This window comes from Pectinophora gossypiella, chromosome 6 (assembly GCF_024362695.1).
Source record: "Pectinophora gossypiella chromosome 6, ilPecGoss1.1, whole genome shotgun sequence".
Taxonomy (NCBI): Eukaryota; Metazoa; Arthropoda; class Insecta; order Lepidoptera; family Gelechiidae; genus Pectinophora; species Pectinophora gossypiella.
In genome coordinates this window covers 10,750,647-10,771,695 of record NC_065409.1, presented here as the reverse complement: position 1 = coordinate 10,771,695, position 21,049 = coordinate 10,750,647, and the positions used below count along the sequence as shown (strand labels likewise).

The following is a 21,049-nucleotide window of genomic DNA, read 5'->3' as shown; positions in this document are numbered from 1 at the left end:
CTCGTACCGCGCCGAATTCCTCAGTGCTGATGTTCTTTGCCTTTTTTTGATTGGATGCGCGGAAAAAACAGTGCTGTCAAGATGTTGCCATGACGACACAACAATAACAAACACCAAAATATAATCACTACGCACCAACAGCGTTATCCAAATATCTTGAAAGGCAGTGAAGTTGAGAAGCGAGGGACCAATATGTCGGAGCAGATGAAGTATATCGTTAAGGAGCTTAACGCGAGTTTGAATAGGAACTACGACCTGATAAAGTTCGACGCTTTAGATGAGAAGCAACTGCTTCAGCTCTTGGTGGATTTGCTCGTCATATTCAATGCTGGAGAGAAGGTAATAAAACAAAATATTAACTTTGTCATCGCCTCGAATTCTTTCATACTCAAATAAAAATAGTGTTTAAATAAGTAAATCGTTATCATCAATTTAAGAGCCACGCTCTTGTCGGTGCAGCATTTTCCATGCTACTTTTTAGGGAAAAATAGGGCAGTGGTTTTTCTCTTGCCTTCCGCCCCGCAGTACTCTGTCTGACGCAAGTGGGATGGCGCCCAGAGTAGTCTATTACAAAGCCATACTAGGACTCCAGTCCTCTTGCCTCTGAATAGTACTGACAGTTACTGCTGCCCTCTGTCAGGTTCCAGGTTACGGTCTTTGTGACTTGCCCCTTCCGTCCTGCATTGCCGTACCGATGGCTCCCATCTTGGTCTCTATAACCGTTGAGGTCTTCACCTGTATCCCTGGGCAAGGTTTCTACGTTATACTCCGTATGTCTGGGTCCCTATTCGAACTCAGCCACCATCTCACTCCGGCCTACGGAAGTAAGAGGCGCGGCAAGGGCGCGCCGAACAGGAATTGCCCCAGTGGAGGACAGAGAAGAACAGGCAGGCTGTCCTCCGTATTCGTTACGTTACTAAGTACGTATGGATGTTAGTGACACCGTAACAAATACTGAGGGAGATGATTCAGACCATGATTATGAAACTTCATGAAAATTATTGTGTTTTGTTAAATTATTTTTAGATCCATACTTTGGCGACAAAAATCCACTTGGTAACAACTCTGAATCAAGGTTTGAATCATCCCTCAAAGTTTTCGTTACAATGTCAATAACACCCTGTATATTTCGGACCAGTTTTTCTTAGTGAATTTCTTCAATGTCAAGTCGTATCGACACACAAATATAACATTTATAAAACTTCATTTCTATCCGAAAGCAGCTCTCGGCTCGAATATAGCCTACGTAGGTACTTCGATCGAATCAAATAATATCAGTCCAATGGAAATATTTATTTGATTTCCTCATGGGATTTGTGCAAGCCGGCGACTGAAATGTTTGACTTTCGCCCTTTTCGTTGTAACTCGGAGACGGATCTACCAACAACAACTTGATACAAAAGTAAATAACTAGCTTTCAGATTGGTATATACTATCCGTTGCTATTTATGCTTAGGTAGGGATTTATTTCTGGATTTAAACGCCAACAGCGAAATCCACTTGTCCACCCGAGTAGTTAATGTTATTTGAGGCAAAAGTACAATAATGCAGATCAAAAAAACTTTTTTTATATTTTTTTCCATTAGTCCAATGACTACTTTACTTCAGGATTAAGTACCTATCTACTTATATTAGAGGTAAGTAAGTACAAGAGATTGAAACAGACCTTTAGCTGAACTTTTAATTAAACCCGTGTAGGTCCGCCCTCTCAGAAACTTTCAAATAGTTTCCCTTTTAACATTTTTAACAATAGATAGGTAGGTACCTCTCCACTCGTTATAAAAATACGACTCGCCCGGGGCCGCAGGAAAAAAAATGTATGTATAGAAACGGTTACAAATAGGTGTATTGTCCTGTGAAATGAATTTTCGCATGCCTCGAAAAATAAGTTTCCGGTCAAAGAGTTTCCTCACTATGTTAGTCTATTCAGAATTCTTCAATTCGCGTACCTATTACTGACCATCGCTGTTCTATTTTATTTCTTGGTACATAATAAAATTAAACACATTTTCTCCCAGCTGGACATTCGCGAAGATGACCCTGAGATGGTGTCAGTGCGTCTTCTGGAGATGTTGGGTAACGTGAAGTATCGGCCACCGGCAGGCGTGGAGCCCACCCGGTTTCGGGCGCAGCTGCTAGCCGGAGACGCGCGGACCGTCCATCATGTCCTACACTGGCTTTTAGCCAACAAGGACCAGGTGAAAAAGACTGCATATTTGGCCAAGTAAGTTATGTTTCTGGTAAAAAGCTTTAGGCGCAGGTTTTTGGTAGGACTGGCAGAGCGAAGACCTAGAAGGAATTGCTTGAGTTGAGTTGTCCTTAGAACAGATTTAGTACGATCATGGGGGCTACCGGCTAAGACGAAGCCGATTCAGATTGGAGTAAATCGAACATCGATTTGAATCTGTCGTACCGCGTAAGCAGCCAAGATGGCGATCCCCGATTCATGACGTCACATGAAGTTCGGCAAGCCGATTGAACAAAGCTCTGAATCGGAGTGCGTGTATGAAACGATTGATGAATGTGAAGCAAGAGAAGTGTGTCAGGATTAAAGCAGATGAAATGCCATAGTCTCTGCTTACCCCGGTGGGAAATTGGTGTGAGTTTAATGTTTTATGTATGTACAAAGCTGTCCTCATACACCTAGATGCAAGTATAGGTTTTTATGAAAACGCACCGTGATCCGCAGCGAAGTTTTGTGTGAACGTGTGCATACAAAGTAATCTCGACTCAGAACGCTCCCGGCTCCCGCCTATTAGTAGGTAGTAGCAGCAGTTGGTTAGTAGTGTATAAAAGTTGACCGTATTCAGCTGGATAGATGAGGATTTCTCCAAAATTGATTTTTCGTTTGAATTCTTTCATTCGTTCCCACATCAGTCATCTATACTTAGAGTAGGTATCTCTAGAAATTTGATTACCAATAAAAACGTAATACGTAGCCACCTACCTACGTAGTATACGTAGGTAGGTAGGTACCCAGTTATTGAATAAGATTTCGTTGTGAGAGACAGACAAAAATAGGTTTTATCCAGTTGAATAAAGTTTTACTCAAACGGGAAAATTCCAAAGGAAGTGACCAGGGAAGAATTAAAAATTATTGTAGAAGTAGGTATCTAAACATACCTACCTAGGTATTTTTTGTTATAGAGGCTCCTCAGAAGACTTTATTAAATATATCTCGGCGTGAAAACAAGTACCCAACTGTTCTTACATAAATATTTAAGTAAGTTTTAGCTGAAACAATTGTGTCCCTCAACGGATATTTTCGCACAATCTTTAACTATTTTGTTAAAAGTGTGATATGCCGTACTATGAAACTTAAAAAAAATATTACCAACGTTTTAGTTCTGCCTGGGGCCTATAAAGACCTACCTCTATTTCGGCTGACTTGCCTGACTCACTGCATAAACAAAGAAACTCCAAGGGACCGAGCTAAACATAAATATCACAGTTTGGCCAGTTAAACTTTAACTTCGTAAAATTCAATTTAGTCCATTTACAAAATAGATTTGATGACGAATTCAAATACCTTCTCCAAGACAAATATTTGAATTAGTTTAAGTATTTTGCGGTTTGCGCTGCAATTTTTGATACTGGACCCTAAGATCGGACGTGGTTGAATGAGTATTATAATATATACTTCCTTACTTCCTAGTCAGATTTGCCTCATACATAATAAAAATAATAATAATGTTTAATAATGTTAAATAGGGTAGTTTCCAACTAGTCAAATCAGTTTACTTTTTACTAAATGTCAAAACACGAAATTACTATAGAATTTATTTGAAACAGCAACCTGTGACGTTATACCTCTAGAAAAACGTGACAAAATGTCGCACTGTATTTTAAATTTTTCTGTATTACAATTAATTTTCTCTTCTATCCCAAAAGCCAAAGCCAAAGGCCCCTGACATGGCTCATGTAACGATTACTCACTTACATCAGTAATTAGTAACCGGGACCAACGGCTTAACGTGCCTTCCGAAGCACGGAACATCTTACTTTCGGACAATCAGGTGAGCCTGTAATGTCCTATCCAAACTAGGGAATCACAAAGTGATTTTTGTGATATGCCCCCACCGGGATTTGAACCCGGGACCTCCGGATCGTGATCTCAACGCTCAACCACTGGACCACAGAGGCCGTGCTAACCAGTAAAGTAGCTCATAAATAACTGGAAGTAAGTATGTAGGTATCTACGTCCGTATTAAAGCAAGCACTTGGACGTATTCCAGCTTTATACCCAGTATATTCCTCGATGACGATCACAAAACTTAAATTGGGTCTTAGTTGTTCTTGAGCTCTAAGTAAGTACTTACTACCTAACTACTCGTAGAGCGCTATAAGCTCCTTTTCTTCATCGGCAAATATCTCCGATAATAAGCTTCCTTTCTTCACTTGGAAAGGAATCCTGAAAAGTTGTTCTATTGTCGGGCGGTCTTATCATCGAAGCGAAAGACGTAAGTACAGGTACTTAGATAGCACACAAGCGTAATTGCGCTTACCACATTATGTACGGGTATAACTTGAAATTGGATTAGGAGGTGTCTGCAGGAATCGGTACAAACCAATATACCTGTATGTATATATATATATATATATATATATAAAGTCTACATCTGTCCCTTTCCCGAAAGGGAAAGGTACAGATGATATATATACCCTCCCTTTCGGCGGATAAGAAAATGACAGGTATAACTTAAAATAAAATTAGATGGTGGTGCTGATTCCTGTAGACCACATCTAATTATATCATTTTTTTTTACTCTTTTTTTGTATTCTCTTCTGTGTAAGGTACACGAGACCTCCTAAACCTCATAATATTTCCCAACATGCAGGGTTGGCTGTAAGAGACCTCTTTAGAGATAAGCCCACTTTTGTTTTATATTTTCATTGTCTTGTTTTTCCTTGTTATGTGTACAATAAAGAATTATGTAATAACTGTTCTTACAGACACGAGGAAAAAGCAAACGCGTAGATATGTGTAATTTAAGTTAACATAACATGATTTTTTTGTAAATGTGTTACTTTTCAACTTAAATATTAAAAAGAAAAATACTTCACTAGAAGTAGGTGGATGTATTGAGTCATGTTATTAAGTAACTAACGCTATTATCCATCTAGCTCTAGATTTTAATTAATAAGTGAAAAAGAAAAATGATTTTAGTTTTGTTTTGAAGATTCAAATACACATAATAATTAACAGTTACGATGACGTCACACTTACACCGATTGGACGAAAAGATGTAAAAGAAAGTTGATACCTATAGCATAGAACATTCGTCCTCGGTTTGTTGCGAAGGCCGACCTGGATAATTAGCTAAGTCCGACGTACGACTGAAGGGCACGTGCCGGGAACTTTATGTCCCTTCATCCCCACACAAGCCTTTTATTTATTTGCCAGGATAACATTTTCTTCACGTGTAACCTATTAGAAATACTTATTGTGTTTATTACTTTAGGAAGTCACGGCATATGAACATAAACATAAATATAGCATCATGTATTCCCGAAGGAGTCACACACTAACTTAAGAGCCACGCTCTTGTCGGTGTAGCATTCTCCATGTTACTTTTTAGGGAAAAATAGGGCAGTGGTTTTCCTCTTGCCTTCTGCCCCGCAGTACTCTGTCTGACGCGAGTGTGATGGCGCCCAGAGTAGTCTATTTCAAAGTCTTATTAGGACTCCTGTCCTCCGTTTCTGAATAGTACTGACAGTTACTGCTGCCCTCTGTCAGGTTTCAGGTTACAGTCCCTGTGACTCGCCTCTTCCATTTGGTTGTAAAACCGTTGAGGTCTTCATCTGTATACCTGGGCAAGGGTTATCTCGAAGGGGTAGGCCAAGGTAAATAACATAAGCTCACGAGTAGGTACATCCAAATAGAGGTAGTCAGAGATGATGTAAGTAGAGGTTAGTAGATGTAGTTTAGTAGATATTGCATGTAAAAGAGGGAGAGCCTACTGCCATTAACTGGGCACAAATCGAGGACACCACACGATTTCAATTGTTTATTATGAAACATAAACATTTAATGAGAAAAATACAGTTTTGTTATGACATCATACATTTTTATTCATCAAGTTTTTTTTTATGTGACGCACAACGATGTGAAAATAAACCCAGATATTGAGTTGCTTGTCTTCAACATAGCTTATCTCTGTAGATTAAACGTTTTTCGATAAAACGTGGGTCGTGACGACGTCATTGTGACTGAGTAGGAAGACCCCGTTTATGAGAAGTCAATGAACTTGTTCTAAGAACATGTAGGTATCTTTATAGTGATCAATAAAAGTTATCAAATGAAATGAAATGAAATGAAATGAAATATATTTATTGTGGATCATAGGTACAGTATAGGCGTTTATAATCAAATATAAATTGTTTCATCCAGCTATATCCCGCCATATAGGCATACAATGTTAGGTCTTATAAATCTAAAGTCATGCTCGTAAACATATTATACACATAATCATTATTAGCATTACAATATTCATAATGTCAAATACAATAATAATACAATCAAATTGTCACCACATATACATTTAATTTAATTCATATAATATCATTTAAGTATTCATTTAGATTATAGTAACATTTGGTCTTTAACATATCATGCAGTTTATTTTTAAAAATATTCATGTTATCACATTCACGCATTGATTTAGGCAGTTTATTAAAAATATGGGGAATTCTGCAAAAAATACTTTTATGCATTAGTGCAGTATTATTTTTGACTAACATTAATCTATTCGCCAGTCGTTTTCTGGTATGGAATTTAAATAAACTTGGATTAGATTTTGCAAATACACAGCATTCGTAGATATACATACATATTACAGTTAAAATATTCATTTCCTTAAAATGAGGCTTACATGATTCAGTTACTGTTATATTACAAATGGATCGAATACATCGTTTTTGTGCTATGAGCACATGCTGTATGTTTGATGCATTGCCCCAAAATATTAAACCATAACGAATGATTGACGCAACATAGCCGTGATATGCGGTAAGAACGCTTTTCCTGTCCACGATCCTACTTAATCTACGGAGAGCATACGATGCTTGATTTATTCTTTTACAGACGGCTTCAATTTGTGTTTTCCAGTTTACTTTGTTATCAATGTACACACCTAAGAATTTTGTGACCGCAATGTCGTCAATTTGTACACCTAGATATTTAATGTCCAAAATCATATTATTATTATTTTGTCTCTGTCTAAAATTCATTACATTTGTCTTATTAAGATTCATTTTTAGATTATTATTATTGAGCCAGCCCATTATACATGCTAGAGTTAGATTAATGTCAGAAACTAAGTCATTCGGGTTATTACCAACAAATAAAACAGTACTGTCATCAGCAAATAATGTCATCTGATGATTTGTGATGGCAGGCAGATCATTTATGTAAACCAAAAAGAGCAAAGGGCCCAGAACACTGCCCTGGGGGACCTCATATTTCAACAGTCGTGGATTAGATGTATATGTTTCTTCAGTTTTCGTAGTTGGACAAATTTTTGTAACTTCTGTGACGTGCTTATCATTAAGTTATATTCTAATTACTACTAATTCGTTTCATTCTAGGGTTGTTAAATCAGTTTCCGTACGTCAACATAGATTCCTTGCTCGCGTGTTCAATCATATTTTGTATATATGTATCTACGGGTCATATTAGATAGCTTCACAGCTATATCCCCGAAGGGGTAGGCAGAGGTGTATGCCATATACATACATACACCTACTCCTTACTATGTTTAGGTCCCATGTTATAAGGGGCGAGACTGAGAGCTGGGCAGCCAGTTATCTAAGATCCAAACAGCAATTCGAACCCATAAACTCGAATTTAACGGTTCAGAGCCCGAGCCGAGATTCGAACCTGTGACACTATGATGTCTCCGAACAAGGATTTTCACGGATTCACCGATTTCGGGTTTATATCAGTTAGATAAATGTTTAATACTGCATCAATGCCTACCATACGATTTTTTAGGCTCTTTTCACACGACAATGCGCACCATCGCGTTTCATAGAGAAGCGATCAGCGGTCGGAAGGCATCAGCGGATTACATACAAGTTACGACCTTGCCAACCGCTTCACCGCATCGGTGCGCGATGTCGTGTGAAAATTGCCTTAGAAAAAAAAAGAAATTCTTTATTATAGAAAGAAATTATAATTAATTTTATAATTTAAATTCCCCATTCCAGGTATTTGAAACTCCCCGACATTCCAACGGACGTGGCCCGCAACAACAACATTCAGGACCTTCTGGATCTCTATCAGAATTTGATAGACGAATTCAAGGAAGTACACAAACGAACTAGACTGCTGGAGAAGGAAAACGCTTCGGAAATTATTAACGATATCAAGGAAATGGCAGTCGAAAGGGATATTGGTACGTTGAAATGTGTCAATCGACCTATTTTTATCATTAACAGAGATCTAATCCACAAATACTCGTGCAAGCAATTTTCTATCAATCCATCATGTTATGCGCGATGGGATAAGAAGTAAATTGATGTGGGCTGTTTCCTCTATGCTTCCGCGTTAACACAGGAAAAACACTGGTATGAAAGTCTTTGTTTGCGTGCGATACGCATGCCCGATCTGGTCGCGGTACAAAACATGTATGATTGCAAAAGATCTTTGCACGCATACGAGAATTAGGACACGGAATTAGATTACAGCCAATACGTAACTGGTATCACTTAGTTTCACATCGGCTAGTGCTTTGCATCCAGATAGATCCTACCCATTTTACTTTAAAGACACTGTAGAAAAGAGGATTACGAACACATTACGAACAAGCCTCTTGTGGTTGGACCACGTGACGATAATGCTAGGTGACAGCAATTGATCTCCTAGTTTGTCTTCGTTCTTTATCATGACCATATTAGGGACGCAATTATGCTTGCTGTAAACGGAGCTGACAAAGCGAAACAAGCGGTTTCTGGTTTCATTTTGTAGGAAACCGCAAACCGGTCGGCGGGAAGAGATCACTTTTGGAGATAAGCCCACTTTTTGTTATGTTTTCAATGTTATTGTGTAGGAATAATAAATAATTCAATACCGCTTTCCCATCTCTGTGTGCAGCAAGCTTTAAGAAACGTTAAACGATTAACAAATGTGGAGGAAACAAGAGAAGTATGTCAAGAGCGAAGCAAATGGAAATCCTTATTCAGCTTACCCCTATTGATGTATGTCTGGTTATCCTAATGAAGATTACTTGATTTCAATTCCCGACAGTCATCGGTATCTATTAGAAAACGTAGTTATATGAATCAGTAATCCAGAAGAGTAATAACTGAGCTTAACTCGGTATCTCGTGCAAGCAACTGTACTGGTTTTAAGGGATTTCCCAGGTGTAATTGTAGTATCGTGGCGAGGTTCAGAAGTGAATTTTATGTCAAACTAAGTAGGCTATATTAACATGGTTTGAAAGATTGCACATTTTCGGAAGTGGATTGGACATTTATACCAGTGAAATATGAAATAACAGTTATGTTACCAATTTCAGTAATTAAGCGCCTAGAAAATGTGCAAGTAAATCTGGTTGATGTTTATGACAAGGAGGAGCTGCTAAATGTCAGCAAAACTCTTCGAATTCAACAGGAAAAGGCGAAGGAACTGGAGAATCAGGTAAAATGTGCTTTCATGTTTGTGTTCAAAGTGCTTATTTAATTAATTAGGCTACTTAAGGAATGTTTAAAGAAAATATTTTGCAACCGTAAATTGAAATTCGTTGTATACATTTACGTATAAAAGCGGTTCTTTATGATCATTGTGTAGCACTGAAATGTAAGAAAATTTTATTCAATAAATTCTGGATTTTGGTGATAATTATGATCTCCGACCGATTTCGGCCATGGCGACCACATCGACTCCTACTCGGTATGACCGACGCTGATGCGTGCGCCCGAAGATGGCTATGAGACCTATCTTCACGGTGAACTTCCGCGCACACGTAAGAACACGTGAATACCCCGTTTTAGTATTTGTAACGAATAGCGGCAGGGGGACGGGCCTTCAACTCGTCACATTTAACGTCGAGAATTTGGATTTGATTCTTTTGCGTTTCGATTTTGCGAACGGTAGATTAAATCAGATCAAAAATTTTTTATTCAATTGTTTATTCGGGCATCATAAAATCCAGATGTTCAATTATTCTGGCTGTCGTTTAAATGGTCCGGGATTTGGGTACGCGGCAAACAGTTATTGAAGAAGAAGAGAAGAACATGACACGAACTTTTCAGGCAATGTATTTGAAAACTAGCGCGGGTGGACCTTTAGCACACAAATGGTCTGCGTCTAATGGATAAGCATTATTTATTTTTAGAATAGAATAGAAATTGTTTATTATAAAAGGATGCCACACACAAAGACAAGACAATAACATCACTTAAAAAAAATCACAAAACAATTACAAAAAGAATAGGCATTTTCTGCATCGCGGTGTCAAGATTCTCCGGCAATATATGACCTTCCGTTTCTATTGTAATATTTTTTTTTAACATCTGTAAGAAACATATTCAATTTAATACATGCTAGTATAGAAAATTGCGCTAGTATTATTTTTGGGATCTGCTTGTACATAAATAACTTGTTACCGCAAGGCAGGTACAGAAGTCGAGGTAGACCACGTAAAAGATGGTGTGACGATCGCGCAAAGTCGAGAGGAGTGGAAAAAAAAGAGGGAATCCTTTGCCCAGCAGTAGCATCGAAAGGCTAGATAAGACAAGTTATTAAACAAAGGGAGGTAAATCTTCCAGACGTGGACATACGAGAAAGTGTATAATAATTATTATTACATTGTTCAGGCCAGTAATAAAAATAATAGAATATACTTAGAAAGAATCTGTAAACATCTCAGAGAACATATTCCCCTGTCTATCGTTCGAATGTACTTCTTATTTAACGACATAACAGTAATATAGAACAAGTAATAATTATTAATTCGCGTTTTTATCGCTCAAAGCTATCTCTCCAAGACAAACTTAGCGAATAAGCTAACATAACCGCTTATAAATCTAAAGTGCTTAAAGATGAGATCTCTTCATCGTATTCACTAAGATGGCTATCCAACATTGTCTACACAATTATTTAAATACAGTGTGTTAGTGACATCGTAACGAAACTTTCAAGGATGATCCAAACCATGATACTGAGTTGACATCAAGTGGAATTTTCCGTCGCAAGAGTATGGATCTGTAAATAATTAAAAAGCTCTAAAATTTTAAGGAATTTTCCGACAGGAAATTCCACTTAGTATCAAATGAGCTGAATCATCCCCCTCAGTATTCGTACTCAGTACTTACAGGTAACCATATTTTATGATAACCAACACTCATACGTACACGCCTACTGTTAGTGACGACGTCACGAATACTGAGGGGGATGATTCAGACTTTCTTTACAGTACGAGACCCAGCAATCACAACTGAAAACAGCATCTGATCAGTTGAAGAGATACCTGAACGTGATACACGGACAGAGCGCCGCACCTAAATCGGTGAACGAAGTCATTAAACATTTACAGGAAGAAATTCAAGTAAGTTACCAACTCACCGACTTTCTCCTTAGCTACAGGAGTTGTATATGAAAGTTATTATAGTTTCATAGAGTTGAAAACGTTTTCCGCGTCAACAATCTCCAAAGCGAAAAAAATATTTGATTTATTTAAAGAATTGTTCAAATTGGGAAACTTCTTGTAATATTAATGGAAAATCTCTTACAAAAGGCAAAGATGTGAAATAATTATACCTTTATTTACAGTCCTACAGTTTTTACATTTTCCCTTCGTAAACAATTATTGTTATAATTTTTAATTTTCTAAATATAGTTCACTTGCCAAAATCATCTTCTTCTATCGTGTGGGTTGTGAGGTGGAGTACCAACCTCATCCACCCTGGTGTCAGGGACACTATTGAGCTGCCAAAGGCCCCTGACATGATTTATGTAACGACTACGTACTTACATCACCAAGTAGTAACAGGGACCAACGGCTTAACATGCCCTCCGAAGTACGGATCATCATACTTTCGGACAATCTGGTGATCAACCAGTAATGTCCTAAGCAAACTAGGTACCACAAAGTATTTTTTGTGATATGTCCCCATCGGGAATCGAACCCGGGACCTCCGGATCGTGAGCCCAACGCTCAAGCACTGGATCAAAATCATAAATACGCGTAACTTCGTCAAGCATATTTTCATAATGCAAATTATCCACTTACCTACCAAACTATGGCTAAGAATTCGGGTTTGGCACTTGGCGGCCGCTATCGCGGTACACTCGCTTCACTCGCTCGATTCGTGCGCTGCTCTTACCACCGTACAAACCTAACCGATTTTCTAACGAAGTTATCTTAACCTGTAGACATCTACCCGAAGCTGATGGTCTAAAATTAGCTTCAAACTTATCATCAATATTGTTATAGTTGAACAATTACCTGGTAAAGGAGAAACTGCCCCAAGAGACGAGCCATCTTCAACAGGAGCTTAACATTATGCAGACGGTCGCCGCAGAGCAGCATCCCACCAGGTCTGACCTGGTCGCTGTACAGGACAAGGCGAGTTTTTTATTGAATACAAATAACACTAGCTAGCTGAAGAAGAGAATACATAAGGAGGTATTTCATCAAAAATACACCTATTACTCAGTGTGCACCCACTGCCGAGTACTTGTATCTTCGCTTTCAGACCCATTCTTTCCTGTCCCGTACAAGTGTCTTCCATTGTTTTCCGGCATACCCCATAACATAGGATAAGGAATAATAGGTACTTACTACGTACGGAAGGGCAACTCTCCGCTCCCCACCAGCGGCTGAGTTACATTTACCTCACCCCCTCTCGGTCTTAATTTTCGTACGGGCGTTTGAAGTCACACACACAAATGCTCGTGTATGATTACGTCAATGTGTAGTGTTTGTGTAAAATGAGGTTTTTTATGAACTGTCCGAGGTGTGGCTATCATGCCAACTGACCATTCTACCATTGTTTGACATGATATCACATAAAATATAATAACAATCTTGTTACTAAGTGCCGCATGCCGGTCAGAACTCATGCAATCAACTGGAGAGGCTTTTATATGATTTTTCTCTCTTGCGTAACCTGTTTAGAGTTACGCGTGCGTAAAACTGTCGGTCTTGGTTATGTTACGCTAAGTTGGAGGCCTTCGGGCGGATTGAAAACTCTGTACTTAAATTAAAACTTCCGTTAACCCGGAAAGGGGTAGCTAGCGTTCTACGTTGTTCCCACCGCGAACCAATGTGACGTTAAACCCAACTAATAAGTAGGGAGTATAAATGTGAAAGTTTATGAGGGTGTATGGATATAATTATGTTACTCATTAACGCAACAACTACTGAATTGATTTTAATGGCACTAGCAACAGTGTCGAATTATCGGGAGTCTCATATCCCTGCTTTAAACGCTGTAAGAACTCGTTATTATGTGTTTTAATTATGATTTTAATAAAACTACAATATTATTATTGCTTATTGTACATCAGAATAGATACTTTCCAAAGACGGATTTAGTGTGCGATATAACCTCAATCCACGCGGACGAAGTCACGGGGGAAAGCTAGTTATACAGGGTGATAGTGACATCGTAACGAAAACTATAAAGGATGATTCAGACCATGATTCTGAGTTGATATCAAGTGGAATATTGCGTCGCAAAAGTATGGAACTGAAAATAATTAAAAAATAAACACTATAATTTTCATGAAAGTTCCACCTCAGAATTCGTTACGATGTCACTTACCTACATCCCGTACAAGTACGTACAGGTAGTCATACTAAAAGGTATGGGTATAAGTGACGCCGTAACAAATACTGATGGGGACGATTCAGACCATGATTCTGAGTTAATATAAAGTTGAATTTTCCATCGCAAAAATATAAAATTGGAAAATTCCACTTGATATCAATTCAGTAACATGGTTTGAATCATCCCCCTTAATATTCGTTACGATGTTACTAACACCCTTTATTATATTTTAAGATTTTTTTTGTTTTAATCAAACAGAAAAAGGTGTTCAAATAACGAAAAATGTGAAGCATTTGTATCTTGATGTCGTCATAGTTGCGAAAATAATAAAGTAAGGTACTTGCCTATAATAACACAGTAAATAGATATAACTTATTCCAGACACGAATCGCTGATCTATAAAGAACAAACTTTGAGACGATGAGCTCTGTCGCTTGTTTCTTAGCCAAATTGTTATGCTATGTTATGCTGACAATATATTTATTTACTATTTTCGTTAGTTTAGTTTGTTTTATCAAGGATTTTTGAAGGAAAATAAGATGCAGATGTGGACTTATACAGCTGCCAGTCCTTTAAGAAAATAAAATTGTTCATTTCTTTAATTATGTATTATTTAGTTAGTTTATGCCAGTAAAAATATCAAGCGCGTCGTATGTCGTAAATTCATCATTAAATTTGTTCTTAATAATGTGCCTTGGTAGCCCAGTTGGTAGAACGCTTGCCTCTCACTTTGTGGTCGCAAGTTCGAATCCAGCACAGGCCTAAACCAATGATAGTCGAATTTGTTTTTGAATTCATGTTTGGATCATAAATGATTGTCACGTGATCAGCGGTGAAGGAAAACATCGTGAGGAAACCCACATTCCCGAAGAAATGCATTTTCGAAGGTACGTAACCTAACCTGTATTAGGCTGGTTTTCCCTTCGCGGGTTGGAAGGTCAAACAGGCAGTCGCTTCTGTAAAAACCTGGACCTGTCAAATCTTCAGGTTAGGTAAACGAACCCTGTGAAAAACGGGATAATGCTAGGGAGATGATGATGTTGTTAATAACACCTACCTGATGTTGTATACACGTATTGTATATGTTGTATTATACAGTCGTTTTTAAATGAATCAGGAGTATTTTGTAATCTCGAAAATGTGGATAAGTAGGTCATTTTTATTTCAAAGAGATCTATATAGTATGACGAGATCCCATTCGAGATTGACGGGATTGGGCGAATCTCCTTGAGAATACTTTTTTTTTGAATACTTTTTGTTTTGATTAAGTATGTTTTTTTTTCTTAGTTTTTGGCTTCGCGCGGCTTGCGCATTTGCCACAGACATTTGATTAATATGTTAATTTCCAAAGAAAACTTAATTATTTAGTTAGTAATATTGTAGAATAAAGATTGTTTTTAACATTGAAGAGAAAGAATGAAGGTGGTAGGGGTTATGTTTTCGTTCAAAAAATAAATTGTTTTAATTAATCTCACCATCACGAACAAGCACGACACGATCCCGAAAATTTCGCGGGATTGATATTTCCAATCCCGCTCGACCTCGAATTTGTAATCTCGAGTCGGGATTGCCTTCCCTAGTATCTACCCACAGATAATCAAAATACCTGTGCCATTTATCTAGAAAGTCGCTAGGGGGTTTCACAGGGGAGTTTAGAGACACATATTCCACAATGGAGGCAATTTTCCTCAAGTGTTATTAATTATGATTAAATTCGCATAATACTATGATGGATTTTATCTCACTGAGAGACAATATATGAATAGGTATGTATATGTCTCTCAGTATCAGCACGTGTAAACCTCACAAAGTTTTAATTAGAACAATATTTGGTTTATTTTATCTAATAATTATTTCGTACGCGAGTATTTCTTCTTCCGGCGACAATACGTCAGTTCATGCTTCAATATATTCCTACAATACCTTACATCTTGCACGCGCACCGAAATAATGTACTTACTTATTAAAAAGAATACAAAATTATCGGTTATAAAAACCTTAATATGATCTTCGTGGAACATCAAATTGTGTGAGGTTGCCTTCAAATGTCATTTGGAGGCTTCTGAGAATTAAACAGAAATATGAGGTCACACTCACCGATTTTACCGGTGAAATAAGAAAATCTTCCTAAATATACTTATTTTTTACTAGTAAGTATATACTGAGAAAGAGAAAATTAAATCGAAAATTGACTCGGATGAAATTTGAAACCGCACTCTTGTCAAGCCGCGACGAGCACGTTCCTTGACACGGGTAAGTGCTATAAAAAACAAAAAAATATTTTAGTCCTTTTCCTTCTATCGTATGATTATGGATTACCAACCTCATTTATCCTGGTGGCAGCGTTATTATGGAGCCGCCAGAAGCCCCTGAAAGCTCGGTGAGGTATGGCTACTTAATTCATCTTGCGATGGATGTAGGCACGTGTGACTATTCCCAAACTACACACACATATATATATATATATGTGTGTGTAGTACAAATTATATTATATATATAATTATATTATATATATAAATTTGTATTACAGTGAATTTACATGGCACAGGTCTGGTACAGGGTTCTAGAAGTTCTTAAAAACAAAACAAAATATTGTTATACAATTCAGCAATTTGGCTGCCTAAAATCGGTTCCCAGACAGTTAACCTCATGCATTCATATTTTGAGGAGCTCGGTGGCGCAGCGGTAAACGCGCTCGGTCTGCGATTGTTGAAGTTAACCAACTTTCGGTCATAGGATGGGTGACCACAAAAAAAGAAGTTTTCATCTCGAGCTCCTCCGTGCTTCGGAAGGCACGTTAAGCCGTTGGTCCCGGCTGCATTAGCAGTCGTTAATAACCATCAATCCGCACTGGGCCCGCGTGATCTCCCTATCCATCCATAGGGAAGGCCCGTGCTCCAGCAGTGGGGACGTTAATGGGCTGATGATGATGATTCATATTTTGTAAATAATCACTAATCTTACAATAACCTTTTTATCATGTCATAACAGATATCAGCAGTGAACAACGAGTTAGAAAGCCTGGTGCAGAGGAAGCTAGCGGCGGCGGGTCCTCAGGAGGACAAGCTAGCACCATTCAGGCAGCAGGCCTCTATCATCAGACGCAACAAGGAGGCCAGTGCTGCGAGGGTGCACGAGCTCGCAGCTACGCTCAAGGAACACGAGGCCACGCTTGCCGATCTGCAGTCTCAGGTCAGTTAATCCTACACTCTTTTCCGTGGATAAGCTGGTACAGCAGGCCTCCATCATCAGACGCAACAAGGAGGCCATTGCACGAGCTGGCAGCGACGCCCATGGAACGCCACGGCACAGTTTCTGATTTGCACTCTCCGGTAATTTTATACTCATAGATACATTACACCGCCTGTCACATCTGCCTATCTTTTTGGGGTTATTGACGTGATGGTGTTATGATGCTACGATGAATCATCATCATCGTTATGATATTGTTATGATGTTACTTAGTTGCCTGTAACGTCTACGTGGAGGCTTTTTCTCATTTAGGGTTTTCTACTTGACAAAAAAACCTAAGTAACAGTGATTTAATGGTTACGCAGAATTAAGGATTACTTACTGAAAAAAAACGGAGTTCTGCCAATCCCTACCATAACCTACAAAGCCAAAGTTAATAATTTATAATGAGTCCTGCTACATATACTGCTACCCGTAGGTAGCAACGCGTTATACTTATACGTATATAATGAGTACTGTGTCATTCATGAGTCTGTCGCGATTTCTGGAACCTCCTCTTGAGATTACCCAAATTCACACGTGTCTGCGAATATAGCAGTTTTTTTCTGAGGAAATTACTCCGACAATTGTAGGTGATTTTTGTCTATTTTCTGTTAGTTGCGTACACGGGTGTTGATAAAGGATCGCAGATCGAGAGCGAAGCAACTAAATCAAGTGGGAGTTAATTGAAATCTATCGCCTCCGCCCGGAATCAATCGAGCAGGATATTTTTCTCATTTCATATAATCGCTCATCACGTCAAGATAAACGGCTATGCAAAGATAATCCAACAATTTCGTCGAGATTAATGTCTGCAGACGACCTCACGGATCAGTTGTTCCAAACTTGGAAAAAAGATTCTACTTCTCGTTTTGAAACGATGTTTTAATTTCAATAAGGTTTAACAAGTTATTATTCAATGTACCTATATTAGAAACCTAATTTATTCCGGAATTTCAAAACTTTCCTCCGACAAAGAATTCTAAAGAGGTGGCTTCAAACTTTTACAAGTGAAAGCTGCTGAAATATTTGTTTACAATGGCATCTTTTTTTCGCGAGACATACCTAATGGCGACTTTTCTTAAATATATTTTATAATTTTCCTGGTGGAAGAGCGAAGCAATCACTCAGTAAGCCTCTTATGTTACAGGTGAAACAGCTATTAGGCGACACCGTGCTTCGCGGTGAGGAATTGAAGAAATACGTCAATACGCTGCGCACAAAGAGCACTGTATACAAGCGACAGAGAGCCAATCTCTCCACGTTCAAGGTAAAATGCTTTCAATTATTTAACATTGGAGGCAAAGCAAAAGGTTTGATTGAATTTGACGTGAATTAAATCGTTAGAAGATCGAAAATATAGGTTATTTATTATGTTTTTGTTTAATATTTCGTCTACAATTTTGTGCAGGTTGAGGCAGGAATCTTGGCAAGAACGCTTCATATTATCAGTACTAATGATCCTACGGTTGAAATGGCTCTAGTTAATCATAAGAAGCTTAAAATTGAAGATGATGAGATGGAGAAAGAGCCGAATAAAACTGATGACTTGAAAAAGAAGTCGCTTCATGACCTTTCGCAGGTCAGTTACTATAATAATGATATTTATGTTATTTAATTATCTTACAATATTAGTAAAGATGTTGATTTTATTTCTAAAATTGTTTAATATTGCAGTTGGTAGCACAGACGGCACAAAAGTTGTCGCAAGTTCGCCAAGAAATCCAACCTCTTGCAGACAAAATCAAACCCATAAAAGAGGAGTTCCAAACTGTACAACAACAATACGAACAGAAAAAGAGGGTGTATGAGTCAACATCCATCAATATAACATCACAAATGGAACCTCTAAAGAATCAAGTGAAAGGTCTCACTGACCAACTGAATAGCAAGGAGGATGAATGGAAAAACTTGAGGCAAAAAATAACAAAAGCGGAAAGTTTGCAAGAAGTTGTAATGTCCGAGATGAAAAACTCAATGCAGTCCCCTAGGAAGCCTTCAAAGATGGAGGCGCTAAAGACTAAGGTGTCTGAAGTTGAGAGAATTATTAAGAATTTGGAAGAGGTAAGTTTATTGTTGTTTCAACACTTTTTGAATGTGTAAAATAGAGAATATTTTCAAGGCGTAGTTTTTGTGTCAAAAAATTTCCCTCAATTTTTTCATGGGTTTTCACATTGGAGAATGCAGTCACTGTGTACAGCGCATCTGTGCAGAATGCAGTGAATTTTTTCATGTGTGGAAAATCCGCATTGTACAGTTTTTTATATTGCGATGATTATATTTTTGTTTCAATTTATTGAGACATAACAATACTATTTCATATTTTCAGCTCCAATAAAAATATAAGTATCATAATTTTCTTTTTATAAGCTGAGCATTAATTAATTAGTTTCAGGCGAATGTATTTGCGTTATTCCCCGAAGGCTTAGTTCATTACCGGTTTAGCATAGGTGATTAAGCACAGTTTCTGCATACAGGTAAATGAGGCGAGCGTTTTCAAAGCTATCATCTAACGAGCTGTGTTCTGGAATATTACGTCATCAGTTTGCCAATTACAGCTGGGAAATGTTATTTTAGAGCTTAGACGCGGTAACAGGTTTTATAGTTAGAGAAAAGCTTTATGGATTATTTTACCGAAATGACATGAATAATGTGCGTCTAATGATTAGATTGAGTTGAGTTTAAATTTGGCATCACCTAAATGCAGTCTTAATGGTAATGTTGGTGACAGTGATAAACGGCCTCCGTGGTCCAATGGTTCGAGCGTTGGGTTCATGATCCGGAGGACCCAGGTTCAAATCCCAGTGGGGACATATCACAAAAATCACTTTGTGATCCTCAGTTTGGTTAGGACATTACAGGCTGATCACCTGATTGTCTGAAAGTAAGATGATCCGTGCTTCGGATGGCACGTTAAGCCGTTGGTCCCGGTTACTACTGACTGATGTAAGTAGGTAGTCATTACGTAAGCCATGTCAGGGGCCTTTGGCGGCTCAATCGTATCCCTGATACCAGGGTTGATGAGGCTGGTATTTCACCTCACAACCCACACGATAAGAAGAAGAGTGATTAAAAGTCTACGTGTCTCTAGCATCGTAGCATGTCGGGTGCAAGTCGCGCGTGATGCGATAAATCGGCAAATAAAATTGGTTTATTGTCGCGTCTATCATGTCATGCGCCTTCAATGCTACGAGTATTTTTACTATGTTGCATGGAAATCGATGTAGGTTATAAATCTAATAAGTAATGTAATCTTTTACAGGAGCAACGTGCGATTTCCTCGCGGCAGGGCGTGGTGGAGGAGCAGACCCGGCTGTGGGAGGGCACACTGCAGCTGGTGCGCAGTAAGATGCGCGTGCGCAACGAGCCCGCTGCGCGGCAGGGGCGTATGCACATCACGCAGCAGACGCAGATGTTGACACTCACGTAGTGTAGACTAAGCATAGAGAGGGTTTTGATAGTATCGTATTCTTGTAACTTTGTACATGAATAATTATCGCTTATGATATCTGTGTACGTTATTTAAAGCAAGTTTCTGAATCCCCAAGTTTATGTTTGGCAGAAGGGAACTTCTGCGTGTAGGTAAGGTAGCTCTGGTCTATAGTAAAAAAAAAACGTAGGTAGAATGTGTGCTGCTTATTACCATTCGTCGTAAGGTGGATTATGTCCTTTTCAATAAATAATTACACACATACATATATAAACTCATGCCCATAATCTCTTATGGAGTGGGTAGAGCCGACTTACAGCCAATGTTGATACGAAGAAAGATGAAATATGGTTACGAGGGATCAGCTGTCTATCATATTAGAAAGAATAATTCATCTGACGAATTGTACATCATGCCCCAGAAGACAAGCAAGCTGCATGGGTTCTTTTATTCGTTCTCAGTCCAGCATAGAAGCTATCAAAAGAACAATCATTAATTTGAAGCCCCTATAAGCTGTTGCCTAGTAGGTACTTATGCAATATCTTCGCATCGGCAAAGCAAGTGAAAAAGATCCAATCATCTACTTTTTTTTAATTGTAACAACACACACAT

At 38.3% G+C, this 21,049-nt stretch overlaps 1 protein-coding gene across 1 annotated transcript; it reads left to right on the top strand.

The window, feature by feature from the left end:
• Window positions 1–47: 47 nt before the first annotated feature.
• Window positions 48–20,452, top strand: LOC126367533 (intraflagellar transport protein 81 homolog). Its single transcript, XM_050011107.1, has 11 exons — window positions 48–339; window positions 2,019–2,224; window positions 8,209–8,396; window positions 9,519–9,640; window positions 11,418–11,549; window positions 12,438–12,569; window positions 16,768–16,968; window positions 18,158–18,277; window positions 18,419–18,589; window positions 18,685–19,071; window positions 20,270–20,452. Exons 1-11 carry the CDS (start codon window positions 193–195, stop codon window positions 20,435–20,437), a joined length of 1,974 nt encoding a protein of 657 aa, XP_049867064.1. The 5' UTR covers window positions 48–192; the 3' UTR covers window positions 20,438–20,452.
• Window positions 20,453–21,049: the final 597 nt, after the last annotated feature.